The 19515-nt window shown below is 41.0% G+C and overlaps 1 protein-coding gene across 1 annotated transcript in view; it reads right to left on the bottom strand.

The window, feature by feature from the left end:
- Positions 1-6424: 6424 nt before the first annotated feature.
- The window catches only part of CAP2 (cyclase associated actin cytoskeleton regulatory protein 2), a 65246-nt gene continuing 52155 nt past the window's right edge, over positions 6425-19515 (bottom strand). The window contains exons 8-13 of the mRNA XM_035549835.1: positions 15891-16083; positions 14856-15031; positions 13083-13206; positions 12784-12866; positions 9561-9701; positions 6425-7999 (exon numbers count right to left, since the gene is read on the bottom strand). Of these exons, the coding sequence (XP_035405728.1) occupies positions 7916-7999; positions 9561-9701; positions 12784-12866; positions 13083-13206; positions 14856-15031; positions 15891-16083 (801 nt within the window). The 3' untranslated portion in view covers positions 6425-7915. The remainder of the gene's footprint in view (positions 8000-9560; positions 9702-12783; positions 12867-13082; positions 13207-14855; positions 15032-15890; positions 16084-19515) is intronic.

Raw genomic sequence — 19515 nt, 5'->3', positions numbered from 1 at the left:
GAAAGGGAGGTGTGGGGAGCTGGGTATCGGCCTCTTCTCGCAGATAACTAGTGACAGGACTAGAGGGAATGGCCTCAAGTTGCACCAGAGGAGGTTCAGGTTGGAAATGAGGAGACATTTCTTCTCAGAAAGAGCAGTCAGGCATTGGAAGGGGTTGCCCAGGGAGGTGGTGGAGTCACTGCCCCTGGAGGTGTTCAAGGAAAGATTGGATGTGATGCGTAGGGATATGGTTTAGTGGGTGATATTGGTAGTAGGGTGATGGTTGCACCAGATGATCTTGGACATCTTTTCCAACCTTAATGATTCTGTGATTCTCTGATAGTGGTACATGCTGTAGTCACGGAGAGTTTCACATTTTTAACACTGCACATCGGACACCTGACAAGAAAAAATCAAAAAACATCCTCTCTCAGACTATATCCCCATGCATCCCCAACTCATTTAAGAGCTGAAGTAGTTTCTGTGGTGTAAGCCTCTGGTATAGGCAAGCTGAGGTGAATTGACAAAGTGCTCGGCAAATAGCCTGTACCACCTTAATTAATTGAAATCGTATGTTCTGGCACACATTTTGTAGATAGGGTTCTTATGGCATGTGTTTTGTAACATAAACCTGGGCAAAATCAATATGGGTAGCCAATCTGGGAAATACAGCGAGTTTTAGCATGACTAGGGAGAACAATGCAGAATGAGAGTAAGGAAGGAAGAAATAGAAGGAAGATAGAGGTGTACAAAAGAAAACCATGCACTGTGGTAGCTTAGAGGTGACCATTTGATGAAAGACAAGGGCAAGGAGTGTGGATTTGTGAAAAAAAGAATACCTCCAAGAGTCCCACAATCACGTGTAAGAAACCCCAGAATACATTATCTTAACATGGCTGTTAACTGCTGATGAAAATCTAGCTTGGAAAAAATAGAGGTAGCATAGCAGAGCTTCCTCCTTTATAACATTTCACCTTGTCCTTCATCAGCTATAGTGATGAATGAAAATGAAAAAGCTATAGTGATGAAAATAATTTCACTGTTTTTAAATTGGGTTTTCACCATAAACCCATCAAGATGAAAGTGTCAGGCCAGATCAGATCTGTAGATACAATTACAAGGTTTCACAGGTTTCACATAATGTTGCCAGTCACATGTAAATTTTAGGGTAATCCCATACCATTTAGGTAATCCCATAACCAGTTGGGATTCGCTGTATAGTTACGCTGGGTATTCAAGGTGAAACTGAATCACTGATGAGAGGGAGAAGGAGAGGAAAAGGTAGAGGAGACAAACAATGCAGTATTTCTTCATTCCCATTTTTTTTCAGTCAGTAGCGTTTAGTTCTTCTGCCTCAAAAAAAAAAAAACCACAAATTCAGAAATCCTATATAATGCAGGTGTTCAAATTATTCTGTTCTATGCTGCATATGATAAAGAGGTGCTGTAACAACAAGGCGTGCGGGTGGTGGGGAGCTCACTGCCTTTCTGAGCACAAAAAGTCTTGTTTCGCAGCTATGCGATTGCCACACGTGATGGGAGTACTCACGACCTTCTGTACCACTCTGTTCTCCCTACTTTAGTGTGCCTTCTCTTGTGAGCAGAGTCAGAAAGGGGAATGATCTTGGGTAGTTCATTGTACTGGTTGATGAAAATAAGTGGTTGAGTGCATCAACAGTTAAATATCCTCTTCTCTAGAAAAGAGATTTAGGCAATAGGAAACCTTTTGAAAGGGAGGTAAACACCTAAAAGCAGATATTGCAGCTTTTAGGAGGAATCTGGAAATGAATCTTAAGCTCTTTCCATGTGGGTAAGTGCTGAAAAGCCCAATCTATCACTTTTGAGTGGGAAGCCTTTTATAATCAAGAGGAAGTAACGGAGCACTGGTTTGCTTTAAATCTAGCTATTAGGAGCTACAGCAGTGCTTCTTTGTTCATTTTTGAACAAAGCATCTTGTTCTCAAGGCAAGGTCTTAACCAGTTTTTAAAACCAAGGGTTTGCTGAAACATTCATCTGTATGTATGAAAAGTTCAATTCCTTCTTTGCCTGGGGGATTCAGATCACATCTGCCTCACCTTAAAGTGTCCTAGTAATAGGAGAGTAACAGGACTCTATTCTAAAGAGTCCTTGGATGAGAACTGGTGGCCATTAATCAGCAGCAACCTCTTGTCATTACAAAGCAGCTAATTGCTGTGAAGAGCAACTTTCATACCTTCATGCTATGTAAGCATTTGTGCCACATTTGTATATGTATGTATAGAGTAAAATTAAACACAAATCTTGGTTATAGAGATTCTTCGCTACTGAAACTGCAGGGTAACCGTGGAGTGAGAACTCTACCCCTTGTTGGGTCAAGCAAGGTACAAAACATTAAACTTGAACAGAAAAACAAGTGTATGCATTTGCCTAAGTAGAAAGTAAAGCACTATATATTTAATTTTAGAGGAATCTACTGCACAGCTGTCCCTGGAATTAAATCAGTTTAGCCTTTCACTGTGAAACCAGGCTGTCATGTCCAACTGAGGATTTTGGAGGGGAGATTGGCTCTCAAGCTACCATGGTCTGCTGAGACATTTTCTTTCTAACATGCAGCTTCACATGTGATACATACAGATATCAGTATCCTCGTGGTCACATTTAATAAAAAAAAAAAAACACAACCATAACAAATTAGAGAAAAAAAGGAACTTTTCCACTTTCATCTTAGGGTACATAGGTTTCTAGTGTGGTTGCCTTTTAGCAGTATTGTCTGTTTTAAGAGTTGTGTGCAAATTCTGTTATTTGCCTTTTGCCTTGACCTGATTTGAATGAAGAGCAATCAGAAAAGAGCTTTACTTAGGAGTCTGGGAAATATAATAGCTGTGCCACTGGGAAGCCTTATCAATTGCTTAGTTACTTAACAGCACGTTTTTTACTGTGCCCAGCGAGGAAGTATGAGCCTGCCTCCACTGAAGCAGCACTGGCTGGGTGGAGCTAGAAGTTTGGAGAAGAAAGGTCTTTGGTGGCTGGTGGTACTCAGGTCAAGTCCTTGGCATGCAGCAAGAGTTTGGCAAGAAGGGTTATGCCTAGAAAGTCACCACAGAGTTTGGGACAGTGAAGTAGAGTGTTGTCTATCCTATGAAAATTTGGCACCCAAAAAGATTTTTTCAGGATTATTTCAACCAGAAAGAGGGAGCAGGCTCTCGTTTTCTGATAGCCAGGACATTCTTCAGGGTGTGCTACTCATGATTTTCACCTAATGACTGCTTCATGTGTCAGGTGCCTGGTTATGGACACCTTCTGAGGGCAGTAGCCACTTATGGGTGATATTCTCACAGGAATGGGCCCAGACCACCTCCAGCAGGGGCAATGAACCCATCTGAGAGGTCCTTGATAACTGCTCTGCTTGCTAGCACGTCATGTAGTCAAGTGCACGTTAGCTCCAGTTGTCTGTGAAAAAAAGTGGCAGCCCCTTGCACATTTTAGAATAGCATGGAAGGAGAGTGCATTAAGGGTGAATACTGAGTTGGGACCCTGAAGGATTTCAGGTGGACAGGTGTCTCCAGGAAGAAAATACGATGCACAGATCCATGAAGATGCATTTAGTACAGTAACACTGAAGGAACTCATGCAGATCCAGAAACAGCAAGGACTCAAAAAATAGTAAGAACTATGAGTAACAGCTATGGCACTGGGAAGCCTTAACAAATACCTAATTCCCTAGGACACTGACAAGTATTCAGATTTTCAAATGCACACTTGAAGTAACTTACCTTTTAATCTTCAATAGCTCTGCTAAATATTAGTTTTAAGTTCAATCAGGTATTTTTAATGAGATGTGCTTTTAGTGGAAGTATGATCAGTGGCGTTCAAAATCTTAGATTAATCTTTCGTAATGAGTAGATGGTTTTTCTTCTTCCTTATTCATCTCACTCAAGCCTTCTCCTTGTACCGAGATGATCATTTTAAAATCAACGTAGTCTTTCAATATCTTAACAGGGACTTTTGGAGAGTAGGGTTTCCCAGTTCCTTGACGCACGGTGTACACGGCCCCTGCAGATGGTGAGTAGTCCAGCACTTTTTCATTGACGGTAAGAGTTTGCGATTGCCAGGGCCTCAGCTGGTTTCTGCCATCTGGTGGATGCATGGAGTCACTACCTCGGTGCCTCTAATTTCCAGTAATCCTCAGTAAGCGATATTCTGACCAGCTAAACTGCTGTCACAGACCCACAGACTGGCTGGGGAGGGAAGGGACCTCTGGAGGCCATCTGGTCCACCCTGCTCAGGCAGGGCCACCTCGAGCAGGCTGCCCAGCACCATGACTTCTGAGTACCTCCAAGGAGGGAGGCCCCATAACCTCTTTGGGCAACCTGCACCCGTGCTCTGCCTCCCTGGTAGCAAAACGTTGCTTCCTGATGTTCAGAGGGAGCCTCCTGTGTTTCACTCCGTGCCCCTGGCCCTGCATGAGGCAACGTATTCAGCCTCACCTGTGCTGAGCTGAGGGGAAAGATCACGTCCCTCAATGTGCTGGCAACACGTTGCCCTGCTCTGTGGCAAGGGCACGTTGCTGGCTCACGTTCAGCGTGGTGTCCACCAGGACCCCACGGCCCTTTTTCTGCCAGGTTGGTCTACATGGATGGCCTGGTGCTGGGGGCTGCTCCTCCCCAGGCACAGGACTTGGCACTTCCCCTTGTGGCACTCCATGAGGCTCTGCTTAAGGTTCCGTTTCAGAAAGTGTGAGATCTGTGGAAGCTTCTCAGAGGGAAAATGCTTTTTACATTTGAACACGGGTAAAATCTCCTGCTCTTTTTTATGTATTTTACCGCTGATTCACAGCCTGGTGAATATCTGACCCATGCAGGCTTATAAAAATGACCAGGATAATTACACCAGACACATTTGTTCCATAACAATATATGCACCAAAGGTACTGTTTTCTGTTTTGACAGATTTAGAGCACAAGCGCCGTTTTAGAGCAGTGCAGAACTGATACAGAACAAGACGAAATAAGCAGCATATCTTGTGTGAGGGCATGCAGTAACGAGAAGTGACCGACAGAACATTAGGGCTGCCCAGCATTTAGCTGTTCACTCCTTGCTGGAGTCAGCCATTAAACACACATGATTATTTCTAACTCATGGCATACTTGATTTTTCAGAAAAGGGGCTTTTAACATTTACTTGTACACAAATTCACGTAGGGTAGAACCAGAGCCTTGGATTTGTTTTGTTCATGTAGCATTCCTTTGTATTTTTGAAGACAGGTTGCAGAGAACAGTCCAATCTACTGAAAAAGTATGGCAAATATTTTTCGTGAGGATTGGAGCTGACAGAACGTGGTCACAGATTTGTATCCCGTGGCTGACTATGCAAACTGGATAAAAGATGTTTGCATATTTACAACGTCTGTCTCCCATTCCACTTTTCTGGTGTCTAACACTGCATGATCTCATTAGCCTTTTCTCCAGTTGCCAGCAGTTACCTTTATGCCTTCTGCCTTATCTCTTAAAGCCGTGCTCTCTGACCAAGCTCTAAGGTGTGTTCAGGCTCTCAGGCACACAGTGTTACTGCATGAGACTTCCTCCTGGTAGCAAACCAGTCAAAAGTTGTATTTGGGTCTTGCACGTTGCAGGAGTGTGAGCGTTAGTGAGAAGGCCCAGCCACAAGGGAGTTTGCTTTCAGATGTTTAACAGAAGACTCAGGCAGGTAAACCAGCCATCACGCACCTTGTTCGGGAGGGGGGAGTTAAGTCTTTCTCAAGAACTAAAGGAATTTGCGTAGTAAGGCAGAGCTGTCTCACTGCTTTCTGTTTATCATTAAACCTTTGACACTTGTTTTGTATCACACCTGCAAGGCAGCATGTGGCTTCCTGTCTTTGCGATATGACTTCGTCCCTATTTGAGGCTAGATAAAAACAGAGTCAGTATTTCAGGTCAGAAAGCTCCAGAATGAGATTATTTTATGGAGCAAATTATGATTTCAAGATTAAACAATCCTTCAACAATCCTATTATCACAACAAGTATGCAATGCCCTCTTTTCAGATATGAAGCACATCCAAGTGAAACGTGGAGTGGACCACTTGTGGAGTTTGTTAACACAGGAGGGACACATCCATGGCCACACAGGGAAACAATGGGAAAAGCAAAAAATAGAATGCAAACCTGATAAACTTGCACCAGGTCATGACCATCTCCCTAAACATAATATCTGGAAAATACAGGTGTACCTAAAAACGAGAATCATGGAAAGCTGGATTCTGTGGTTGTCACTGAAGTCATATGCACGAAATTCCAGGTTTATCTGCTAGCCTGCAGAATACCCGCTATCCACTGCCCGGTGGATTATGGCAGCAGAAGTGACAATGTTCGATGAGATGGGAGGAGGAGCGACTTGTTCTCTGTTAAGCCTTTGAAGCAGCATTTAAGAAGGGGAAATCATATAGGACCAAGAGTACAATACAGCAAGCTCTGAACAACTTTGTATTTAAACAAGTACATTTTCCTTTTTATTTCATAAGAAGTTTACTGTTGAAAAAATGGTATGTACTAAAGCAAACACGTTATACACATAGATTCAACATCAGATAGCAAAACCTTGCGGAATGCGCACTACTGGTTGTGACATTGTACTGGGTTTACAGTCAAAGATACTGAAAAACCCTCAAGGATTAATGTACTTTCAACGTAAATTAGGCACAAAATTTAGCTTGTAACTAGCTCTGCAAGCATCTCACTGTGATTTCACCATTACAAAGTATTACAAGTGATCAAAAACATATGCTGACTTTAAATTTTTAAAATTTTATTGGTACTATGTGCTGAAATAGTACAAATGTATACAATACTCCACCTTTGTTAAAAAAGCATGTACAGTAGGGACTATAAAGTAGAATCAAAGGGCTAAACAGGGCCTTTATTGAGGCTCAACTACTGACATAAATTCCTGGCTTTGCTTCATGGCCATATTTGAAACTGAGTAAGGCTTACAAATGCAGGGAAGAAACAGAAGGATATTTTAATGAATAGGAGCCACAGTAGCAACACCTTAAAGGAAGATTATTAGCAAGCAAATTAAGTGGTATCTGACGTATGCCTCTCTCAGTTTGCTGAAGAGGATGCGAGATACAATGTGAAATTTTAAAGAATGGGAGACTGTCTCAAAAACAAAAGAAAAAAAGATACTCGAGTATCAAAAAACTTTCAAGTGATCTGCTGCAAGGTTTTAACTTAGATGAGGCTTTAGTTTAGAAAGAATTACTGATTTGCAAGAAATGAGAGGGCAACAGCAAGTCTGTGTGTACCATAATAAAATCTGTCTTCGCTGAAAACATAGGAATCTTCTAAATATACATATTAGAAAAGTGTTTGATTAAAATATCACGTTTTTTCATCTTCCATTAGCAAAATGTATGGCTGAAGGTTGTTCTTTTTTGCTTGCTTAAAAAACAAACCAAAAACCCATTATGATTGCCACAGAACTACGAGGAGCCAGTAGTTCTCTCTAGGGGAACATTTTTACTGCATCGTACCAGAATAGCTTAACAGCTAAAAATAAACGTCGTAGAGTCTTAATGCTGTTTTTGATTAGCAAAAACATAAAAAGGAATGCACGGAAGCAATATGATAACAAAGTGTATCATGCAGAATTTTGGCTTTATGTATAAAGTATTTCAAACCCATGGTGTGCCTGGAGGGTGGGGGCATTACTGCATTGCATTCACATGACATCATTTAGAATTAAAATTGGAAGTGAAGGCAAACTGTGGAAACCTGAAAAATACTGGGATGCCTAACAAAAGCGTGCCAGATGAGTTATTGTTTCTAGCATGCAGAGCTAATGCTTGAAGGCCTATCACAGCAGTAGCAACTACTGCTGTTCCTAGTTCTTTACATTACTGCTTTGCTTATGCTGGCTATGGTCTGATCATGGTCAGCAAGTGCTGCGTGGTGTTAGGAAATTAACCCACAATCTCTGCAGGTTCAGTGACCAGCTTAGATCCATCCCACGCTGTCTTGAACTGTTCAGGAACCGGAAATTCTTTCTGGTAAGAAAAAAAAGCAACAGCGATGGTTAGATAAACAGTTGGTACCTCCTGAAAACTGATGGAATACCAGTTAGTGCTACATGACTGACAAAGCATTGATAGCTCAGACATGCCAGGATTACAGAGAGGCTTTCCTCATTATCCTAGGAAGCTATTTTACAATGCCACACAGGAAAAGGCCTTATTGCTACCCAGTTTCAAATAGCCTTGGGATGGTGCTGCTTTGTCATAAGCCCTCTCGCGCCATTATTTGGAACAACTAACTAAATAAACCTCATGCCAGAAATGACCTTAGACTCCATCAGTGACTGACCTGGAAGACAGTAGAAAGGATTTCAACGTGGAGATTTAGTGAGGAGACTAATTTCAAGGAGGAAAACAATAATATAATACAGAAGAAAAAAATCTGAAAAAAACATCCTATCATTTTACATGGGATATACTTCAAGAGACACGGCATCCCTTATGGGATACACAACACAAAGCAGAACTTTGAAAAAAGTCTCCGTCCATTCCATGTGTGCAGTGAAAGCAGAAGAGATCCATGGGTCTTCCTCAGATCCCAGTAAACAGAAATGTGGAGGGAAGGACTTTTGTTTCAGATCTCATGGTGTTTTGATAGCCAGTAAATTCAGATATTACTGGTGTTTTGGGGAGAAACTCATCAAAGAGACCTTTCTTCTATTTAAGAAGTAGGTGAATATGAACCCACTGAAAATTGTTCCCTTAGTTGTCTGAAGATAGGCATCCAATAGTCACTTTTGGAAATGTGGAGCATCCAAATTCTCATCACGTATTTTCTTTTATAAAGCCTAAACTCTTCTACTGTAAATATTCCAGAGTGAAAGATTTGTGAGAAATTCTGTCTACAGCCATTCAGTGCAATTTTAAAACTTCTCTTGTTAAACTATTACGAGTACACTTTACCTCCATGATCCCTTGCTGGTGTGTGAAGCGACAGAGCATGACTTTATTAGAAATGCTGGAGGGCTGAGGAGGAAAGTCTCACTGGAACAAAGAAGGAGCCTTTGCATCGGCAAATGCAATCCTCATGTTTCAGTGACTTCTGAGAACAACATTTTGAAAATACTAGAAAAAGTAGGACAGATGCTACCCATATAACAGCTTTAGAAAAAAACGAGTATATAATACTGTATTATTTCACCTGTAGTAGTAATATATTTAGCTTAGCTTTAGCATCATCCTCTTCAGGCTTGAGTGCTCTCATATAATGTGTGAAGTGAGTTTCTTTCAAAGATTATGTTTAGTTACCAATTTAAAAAATAAAAATAAATGGACAGGAGATGAAGCCATCACCTGTCAAAATGGGAAGAAATAATGTCTAATCTTTGAAATTACTTTGTAACCCAGAAAAAAAAAAAAAGACATTTTCTGCACTAATCACTGAGATATTGGTACATAGAAATTCAATTGTTTTGAACCACTTTTTTTGGTGAGCTTAATATGTGAGGTATGTTAGCTCTTACTTTCCTAGCAGTTTTAGCTACCAAGGCAAGTTGGGTATGGGGAGAAAATCTTCCAAAATAATCTCACTCACATAATCACCATCTTGGGGGATGAGGACGTTCATCTCAGAGGACTTGGCACTCACAATCTCACAATCTAACGATTCCTCACTGAGGTAGATGTGGCAGCCTTCTGTTTTGTTAATAGAAATGGTCGGCACTTTCCCCATCACCTGCAGAAGGAAATATTGTCAAATCTTGAAAAGCAAACACAGATACTATTAATAAAATCCTTACTGCCTGCAGGTCTAGTTTTGGCCACCAGCATCTCATCTGTATGTCAGCTGCCTGCACGATGCTTATATTTGAGATGGAAGCTGTCCATTTGTTAGGCACTGAAATTGCTGGTGGTGGTGACAAAGATCTATATGCAACAGCAAACTTATAATACGCAGCAAACTTTTAATATATGGTTGGATGAAAGTGATTTCTCCATTCTCTCTACTTCCAGTGACATTTTTGTGCTGAAGCTTAGGCAGTGTTCACCTCGTTCATCAGTGAGACTGGTAAGAAACCAAACACGTCAACTCCAACCCATTCTGGGCAAATGAAAGATCCCAGCCTACAGCACCACTCACAAGTGTTTTGCGATGCATTCTAAAGACTTCAAAGCTCTTCCAGGTTTTACAGCACACAAAGGGTTTTAGAGCACACAAAGGGTTTTTATCCCCTTCAGGCAAGATTCAGTTCTAAAAAAAGTACCGAGATCAATTTAATTAAATCTTTAAAGATGTTTCTTATGTCACCTTAAAAGCAAGCAAAGGATTTACTTGAGGGGAGAAAAGGAAATAAATCTTCTCTTGTTTACAGTTCTGCAGATTAAAAGATTTCTACCTGGCTAACTGGCTGCCTCACAGTTGTCAGTAAAAATTCCTCCTCCTCCTGCCCTCTCTGGCAGGAGCCAGGGACAGCAATACACTCTGGATAGTGTATCAAAAGGGCAAAGGTTATTTTGAGCCATAAAGCAGGAACAGCATGTGATAGATATATACTTGCAAACAACAACAAAAAAAAGAGTGTCCCTCATTATTCGAATTAAGAATATAATTTCAGCTTCAGTTCCTTAAATGTGACAGCAAACAAAGAGCAAGTTGTCTGTCCTTTGCATCCCACCTGGATCCCAAAGTCTGTTCTATGTTTTAATGCATCCTAAACTGATCTTTCTTTTCTTCAACAGGATGTCATGCAATAGAGAGCAAAAGGAGGGTGTGTTTAATGTAGCAGTTTTTGCAAACATCAGGCAAGAAATAAAATGCCACTGGGAAAAAGGGGAGTGAAGCAGAATGGCATTGAAGTAACTATAGCAAAATCTGTAGGGTGAATTTACTGAAATTTGTTGCATTAATGTATCACGTATTTGCAATTTATGAGCTCAGGTCTTCAAATACTGAGAAAATTGAGGTTCTGAGCACTTGGCATGCTCAAACCCTGCAGAAGCTGGCTGATTCAAGCAGCTTATAGCCAGCCTTTTAAGTGGAACTCCACTCCGCTATATGGCGTAGAAGCCTTATGCAATATTCATAGAACCTGCTTAATCAAAAGAATTTTTGTTCTTAGAAAAGATATTTCCCCTTTGTTTGAATATTAACAAGCTGTGTTTTTCCTATTCATTACATATGAATTTTTCATCTCTCATGAATAGTTCTGGCGGTAATGATAAAAATTATTTATTTTTTTTAAAACACTCAAATGCGTGGGATCTTTAACAGCCTATGCCATAAGAAGACATGTAGTGATCATGAATAAAACTGCTTGTTACAGTTCAGAAAATGATGCACAGCTGGTAGCAATGTCAATCACTTGCAAGAGTTTCAAAATATGAAAAAAAACACCTTGCTGTTTTTTACTGTGGTGGCTGTGACCAGCATTTGTAAAGCATGGAGTGGGATTGTCTACATTGAAAGTCATACAGCAGGCATAGCCTTGTAAGCAAAAGACCTCACCTTTCATCAAGACTGGCAGTTTAATATAATTTAATTCACATTTCATTTCCTTTTCACTTAAAATACATCCCAGTTAAGTGAAATACATCCTAATGATGTACTTCACTTAATACATCCCAAAGGCCTTTCCTGAAACTAGATTGTGTTGGTTGGACACAGCCCAGTATTAGACCATGTATGGTCAGTCCTCTGGAACTGAATGAGTGAAGTGCCATAAATGTCAGGCAGGCTGCCTGGGAATAAATACCTTAAGTGTGGGAGACAGAGGGATTTGGCCAACCTCTTTTCAGTGGTTTGTGGGGACAGGACAAGGGGCAATGGCCACAAAATGCAGCACAGGAAGTTCTGCACCAACATGCAAAAGAACTTCTTCACGGTGAGGGTGACGGAGCACTGGAACAGGCTGCCCAGGGAGGTTGGGGAGTCTCCTTCTCTGGAGATATGCAAGGCCCATCTGGACGCTTGCCTGGGCAACCTGCTCCAGGGAACCTGCTTTGGCAGGGGGGTTGGACCCGACAATCTTTCGAGGTCCCTTCCAACCCCTACAATTCTGTGATTCTGTGATTCTGTATTGAATGGGGCAATGTCCCCTACAGAGAGGGCAATAGATGGATTAAAAATATGTGTATTTTCATTTCACAAGAACCACAAAGGAAGATGATCTCTGATGAAGCTTTGCTCACTGGTTGTCAAAGACAAGATCAGTAGAGGTTCACAGCCCATTTCTAGGCAGATGTCTATATTATCTACTCCTGTAATGTGTCATGTTGCTAGCAGGGGAGGTTCTCAAAATCCCAGTGCCTACTTTCACTTTCTGTCATTTAGCTGTCCTTTAACAGTCTATTTGAACATTTTCCTTGAGAGAATAAAAAAAAAAAAAAAAGAAAGAAAGAAAAATAATCAGCTTCTAGGCTTAAAAAGCAATTAGCTAACTGCCAGCATTTGTTCTGTGAAGCACCGCTAAACTTTCAAGTGCCAGGAGCTGTTTACCATGAAAGCAACAAAATTAGGGCCAGAAGTAATAACACGTCTAGTGTATAGATCTCTCAGCTTCGCTGGAACCAGAAGGTGCTGGACTAAATGAGGTTTATTCAGTAATGCTCAATAGTTTTCATAGGCACTTTCTAAATACCTCGGCAGAATTTAGTGCATATGAAGATAGGTTTAGATGCATCAGTCTCTTATTCTTGGTGTGCTCATTCTTGGTGTGCTCATAGGAGTTTTTAATGATCTCTTGTACCTACATGTTGGGTTTTTTCTTTCTGCTTGTTCTCTTTCTCTTCCTATCTTTGTTTTTCAAATAGATATTTACCTGAATCTGAATATCCCTGGAATTTATCACTTCCACGATTCCCACAACGTTGTCAAACACAAGGCCAAACTTTTTACAGTTGTCTAAAATAAAAACAATCATAAATAGGAAAGGTGAGATAAAAGCAAACATATGCACACCTGCTGCATCAACTACAAAAACTCCCAGTCTTGTACTGCATAGCTGAGCACTGGTGACCAGTCCATTAAAATGAATGGAATGATTCAGATGCATTATGAATCACATAAGTCAGTTTTTTCAAGATTGGCATTTAAAGCCCAGCTGAGCTATCCACTCACCAATAGTAATTGAATTGATTTTTCCTTTTATCTGAAGTGTAGATTTGTTACACTTAAAAATGTAGGCCACTTGCTTGAGTTCAGTGTTGGTAATGACCAGGTCATTCTTATCCTCTTGATATTCCTATTTCAAAAGAAAGTTTATTTATTTGGTTGCCTTTAACTGGCTAACAGTCAGACAGAGTTCAGCACAACGTATCCTCAAGTCATTGCACCATTACAATAGAACGATATCCTGCCAGTGGCTTAAAATCGGATCTGCTTGGTGATGGGATATTTCACCTAATTCAGCCTCAGGTGGCACCTGTGTATATTTTAGAACTGAAGAACTTGGCACAGAACAAGAGAAAAAAAACAAACAAGAAAACATTAGTTTTGTAGCAAAGATGTCATGCTGCCAGCAATTTAAAAATGCACTCGCAAAACTGTTGCCTGGCTCCCATCCAGCATAGAACTGGCAGCCTGAAGAGCAGACCAGGTTTCCGTGCCCCAAAATGTGGTCTACACGGTGTATTGCGAACAGGTGCCATAAACCGTTACCACAGAAAATAAGGAGCAATACATGGGGAAGTTTTCTTTCATTGTAGAGATAAAAGGGACATTTACACTCGATGGATGTGAAGGAAAGCCTAGGGATCCACAAGGAAAGTTCCAGGTGCTATAACCCTAATGCGAAATAACCCTGGCAAATTGTGACTGCATCTTGTGCAAACTTAACTCCGCGGTGACGACTGTGTAAACTGCATGACTACACTGCGTATTGTTCCCTCCCTCTTTTAACCAACACAGCGACGTGACTTTTCACTCAGATGCTTTGGTATAACAAACAAATCAATCTTTTTCCATCTGAAGACTAAGCAAAAGGAAAACACTTCTGTCTGCACTTTTAAGCATGGGAGAGGTCCTTGCATGGAATGGGTGATGAAAATAAATCTGTAATTCCAATGGTTAACAAAGATGGAGAAAGTGCTCTGTGATAATACTGTTCTCTCATAAAAGTGGCCTGCAAGAAGGGATCTTAACTGAATTCTCCACTGGATTTGTTTCTGGGGGACCATCTGATTTTGACATGGAGCTACTAGAGTGAGTCCAGCAGAGGGCTACTGAGGTGATTAGGGGCTGGAGCATCCGTCATAGGAGGAGAGACTGGGAGAGCTTGGCCTGTTTAGCTTGGAGAAGAGAGAACGGAGAGGGGATCTTACTGATGTGTATAAATATCTGAAGGGAGAGTGTTGAGAATATGGGGCCAGGCTCCTTTCAGTGGTGCCCAGCAACTGGACGAGAAGCAACAGGCACAAACTGAAGTGCAGGAAGTTCCGGCTGAATATGAGATAACACTTCTTTACTGTGGGGTGACAGAGTACTGAACAGGTTGCCCAGAGAGGTTGTGGAGTCTCCTCTGGAGATACTCAAAACCTGCCTGGATGCCATCCTATGCAGTGTGCTCGAGGTGACCCTTCTTGGCAGGGGGCTTGGACTAGGGGTCTCCAGAGCTCCCTTCCAACCTCAGCCATTCTGTGATTCTGTGACCCTGTGACATTCTCCTGCTCAGACGAATTGTCTCAGATTCTCAGAGACAGATGAATTAACTTTAGATCTTAGAGAATACTAATGGCTAAACTGCAGCAAGGCTGAGCAATACAGAATTAGCCCATTTTTAGCTGCAACTTTGATTAGTTGCATCTTGATCATGGACAACCTTTTGCAAGACGTCCACTGCTCAAGCTGGTTTGCAGTGTTCAGGTGCAATACAGAGGTGTGGCTGGAACTCACCACTCTCCATTTCTTTCCCTCTAGCTCCAAGACAGGGGCATGGCTCTGCTGCGGGGAATTCTTGGGGGAGGTGGGACTTGGAGTATGGCTTTTCGTGGGAGAACGAACGGATGGACCTTGGGCACGTAGGCTGGGGTTCTTGTGAGTCTTCTGGTCATCAGAGACATGTCGAAGCCCTTAAAAAAAAAGGTGCTTGTAAAAGAGTCTGTTTTCTTGTCCTAAGGGTATTCATATTTAAATAAGAAAGATACTATCTAAATCATTCGCAGTTGGGTTAAATTATCCTATGAATTTACATTTTTGATTTCCTCAAGATTTGCCTAGGTAACCACCTAAAATGTAACTGCACACATATTTTTAGCAATTCACATAAAACCTATTTAAAGCCTGTGGATGGCTCTCTTAAAAGCTTTAACAGGAAATGCAGCAATGTCTTCTAGTCCTTCCCTGTCTGTAGAGAGCTCTGCAAGCTTTCTACTGCATAATTTTACATCCATAAAACCGAGATTTGTTTTCTAATCTGACCTATTCGTACCGCATTAAAGGCTGATTTATCAATTGTATGTATTTAAACTCACAGCCATCCGCTTTATTTACAACTGTCCAGTATTAATACAAGAAGCGTTACCACACTGCTCTGTGAGCTGTACCTTCCCACTTAGCATGGAACACATTTTGTCACAGGTTGGTACACTGACTGTGAATCAGAAATGAGAATATACTCTGATCACAATTGCAACTTTGAGGTTCACCAGCTGCTGGGGATTGAAGAAGTCTAGCTTGGTTGCCTTAAAATTATATGGAGACTTCTACATAAACGGTGTGAATTTCAGGAATGCTGACCAAGTCTGAGCGCTGTTACTTCTAAAGGAAGTTTTGCTCTGCAGTCTCATCTAGCAGGCTCAGTGCAAGCCTCGAAAGATCTGAGTTGCCTAAACGTAACTCGAAAACACTGGTGCAATTTGGGGCGGTACATATAGCAGCTGTTGATGTAGTTTGACTCAAGGGTCAAAATTTGTTTTCTTTTCTCCTGACCTTTGGTAATTGCCTCTCCTTGGTTAAGCTGTGCAAACAGGGCTGAGCGAGATGCCGTTCCTTCATCCTTGGCAGTTTCTGCATCAAAGATGGGAGGAGGTCCAGGTGGTGGTGGCGGCGGTGGAGGTGGTGGAGAGAGGCATGGCCCACTGCTTAGAACGGATCGCAGGGACATGTGTGATGCAACAGGGCCCTGTGTTAGATAGACGGAAATTATTTTTAAACAGCTTTTCAAGGAACATCGTATTATGATAGCTCTTACTTATTAATGTCTGAGGGTAACTGTGGGTTTCAGTGACTCCAGGCAGCCACAGGCTCAGAAGGTCTGGCACCGTCACTGAACTTAATGCTACGAATCTTCCCTGCAGCAATGAAAACAAGGCTGGAAAGGCTGGTAGACCACACTGCTACTCTGCTGCAGAACTCCTGCACCTAAAATGTTTCTACAAAATGCTTGTGAAGACTATTGTTAAATATCTTTAATCGTAACGATTCCATGATTTATTATATTTACATACGATAAGTGATACATAAACACTTACCATATGTAAAAGTGAAAATGTCTCCTTCTTTTCAGATACCATATTCAGTAAACCATAACTTGATGTGCATTCAGAAACATACAGAAAATGTTCTGTCCAACAAATAATTGGGAAGATCATGAACTGTCATTTATACATAAGAAAGGTGCTAAAGTGCATAAAAGATGTAAAATGCTGTTCTTCAGACTGTTCAAATGATCTGCCAAAATTCAGATTGTAGCAGAGTGCAAAGCTATGATCATTCAAGTCATTTATTTATGAAATTCAGTATTTTTTTGATTTCTCAAATTCTTTTTTCTTTTTTCAATTACAGAACAGCAGCACATGAATTATGAGTGAGGGGCCTTGATAAAGTAAGTAAACCAATCATTCTATTAGTTTTCATAATCAAAAGTACATGTTTTGGTTTGAATTGTAATGCTCATCTATAGTATTATCAAACAAACAGGAAATACTGATAATAAGCTGATTAAAATTTATGCGCCCTACTAATAGAAAAGACAGAGTGAATCTGAGAAACTGAGAGTCACTTTTTCCGTCCTGCCACTAAGTGTCACTCTGATTCCAGAAACTGCTCATCTAGACAGCACCTCTGCAGCAGAGCAGAGGCTGTTTTAGAAGAATGGTTGTGAAAAATTAAATTGGTTCTGATGAATTTAGCTACCTATACAGGTATTGTGCATTGAACTAATACATATTCATTAGGTGGGCAGATACAATGGAAAAATGACAGGGGCTTACAGAGTCACAGCTCCTCTAATTGGCTACCTTTGTTAAGAGATACAGGTTGTTAAAAATGCATCCCTGGTAATCAATACTGGAAATAGATATTGCTTAGCTGGACTCAGAGAGTATTATTAATTTTTTACGATGCTACCCCTTTCTGCTTTCCTCTAAACTGAAACAGCAAAGTATTCATCCAGTTTATGCATCTCACAGGAGTGAAAACTGTAGCTATTTTTTAAAAAGTAGACTAGTTTTAGCCTGTGATCTCAAACTGATGATGGGAGAGGAGCTGAGTTGCACATGTTTTTTATTCTACAACGCAATTTAAATAAAAATGCTTGGCACATTTGAGTACCTAACTGCACGCACACCTCTCAGTCAGTATGGCCCTAGTTGGAGTAGCACAGAGAGGTAATAATATCATTAATTAATGTCTTAATGTAACCCTTCTCTTGGCACACGGGTCTTCAGGACTTAGGTTGCATTTGAAGGAGCTGTTTATGGAATATGTTAGTGATAAATACATTGCAAGATTCTTTGTCACGTTAGTGGCATTAAAATTGTACCGTACAAGGAAGACTCGTTGAATTCCTGGTACTCAGGTGAGTGGTGAAGCTGATGTAGTAGCACAGTCTTTTGTTCCTGAATGGATCCGTGATCCTTAAGGCAATGAGTTCTCTTCTGCACTATTAAATGTTTTTAACCAAGTGTAAACAAAGGAGAAGAATCCCCTTCAGGAATGGATTATAATTTTTGTCAAGATATACCAGAACCAGATACTTATGTCTCTTAGAGACATGCCATTATTTTATGGGTACGTTTGAGCATTTCTGCATACATACCTAGTTATTATGGTTATTATTTAAAAAGGTTAAAAAGGTTAAAAGGTTATTATTTTAGACTGGGGACATCTTCCCCACTGGACCCTTGATTTACGGTGCCTGTCTTCCTGCTGGTGCTCATACCAGTAATGTTACCTGCAGCAGAGTCACCACAACTGTGAATTACTATAGTAAAAAATGAATGTAAGTGGATTTAGCGGCACAATCAGTTATTGCTGCCCGAGGTGCAGTAGAGATCTTCCCTGTCTGTTGCCTGCAACCATAGCAACTGTATTCACTATGTCCTGGTTATCCAGAATTATGAACAGTGCATTCGCAGGGCTTTTTAAAATACTTAGCTACCTAGAAATGGCACTCACCTTTCACACTGTAGTGTGAACATGCAGCTGTGAACTCTATATGCTCTATGCGAGTAGATTAATGGTAGTACTGGCATTAGTGGTTAATAACTTATGGCTTGAGATAAAAATTTGGACTTCTGATCTCTGAAAGACACTTTATGGCTTCAGTATCATCTGTTCTGATGCATAAAGTAATGCACTTTATGCATCAGTACAGTGCTGTGATTTTCCAGAAACTTGTGTGTGAAAGAGTCATTGTTTGAGGAGCAAGTGTCACCTGGAAGCAAAAGCAGCTGATGCTCCTTTGTAATTAACACCAAATAAATTCTGCAAAGGCTGCAAAGATGCAGTAGAGAAAAAAAAATGCAGGAATTATCTGGGTATTCTGCATACAGCATGGAATGGTGGGTCGCTCTACCAATCTTTTGCTTCAAGTGTCAAGTTAAAGGCCATCATGGATTCATGCAGTAGACTCCAGGCTCAGATGCTGCTGCTGAGCAGTGTATCAATGGACAGCTTCCTGACTGGCAACAAAAGTATTGGAATGTCTAGTAACAAAAGTGGAAGGAAACTCGGGGAATTTAATTGTGAGGAGTGGATGATCTCTCTCCCAGAACTCTGAGAGAACTATCTAGTGGAAACACAAACAAAATGGAATGATTTTAAATACATCAATCAAATTCGGACGTGATTTTGTGCAACTGGAGAATGCCTCATTTACTTTTCAAGAAGCGACAGAGAGGGGAAAAGATCTGGGGAATTAGAAGCATGTTTTACTTCTAGAGCAGTACTAGAAGAGTGGCTCGGGGAAGCTCTCACAAGGGCACAGAAGGCACAGGAGTGAACTGGAAATGCAGCAAACAAACGTTTTGCACTTCTTGCATTCCCTGCATGCCAGGGAGATGGCATCTGTGCTGTGCTCAAACGTGCTGATGCAAAGGGAGGTTTTAAAACCGGATTAGAGGAGTGGCTCCAGGAACTTTCTTTCCTGATTAGTTTTGACCCCAATTAATGCATAGACTACGTGACTACGGGCAAGTGGTTTTCTTTTCTTAGTCACCTTTCTAAAACCACTTAGACCCTCAGGCTCTAGAATATTTCTGAACCAGACTCTTAAACTGTTCTGGTATCTGGCAATACTTGTGTATAGTCCTATCCAATTTCAACTAAAGTG

The sequence above is a fragment of the Cygnus atratus genome, chromosome 2 (genome assembly GCF_013377495.2).
Source record: "Cygnus atratus isolate AKBS03 ecotype Queensland, Australia chromosome 2, CAtr_DNAZoo_HiC_assembly, whole genome shotgun sequence".
Lineage (NCBI taxonomy): Eukaryota > Metazoa > Chordata > Aves > Anseriformes > Anatidae > Cygnus > Cygnus atratus.
Note: the sequence above shows the minus strand (reverse complement) of the source record. Positions and strands in the feature narration are given on the sequence as shown.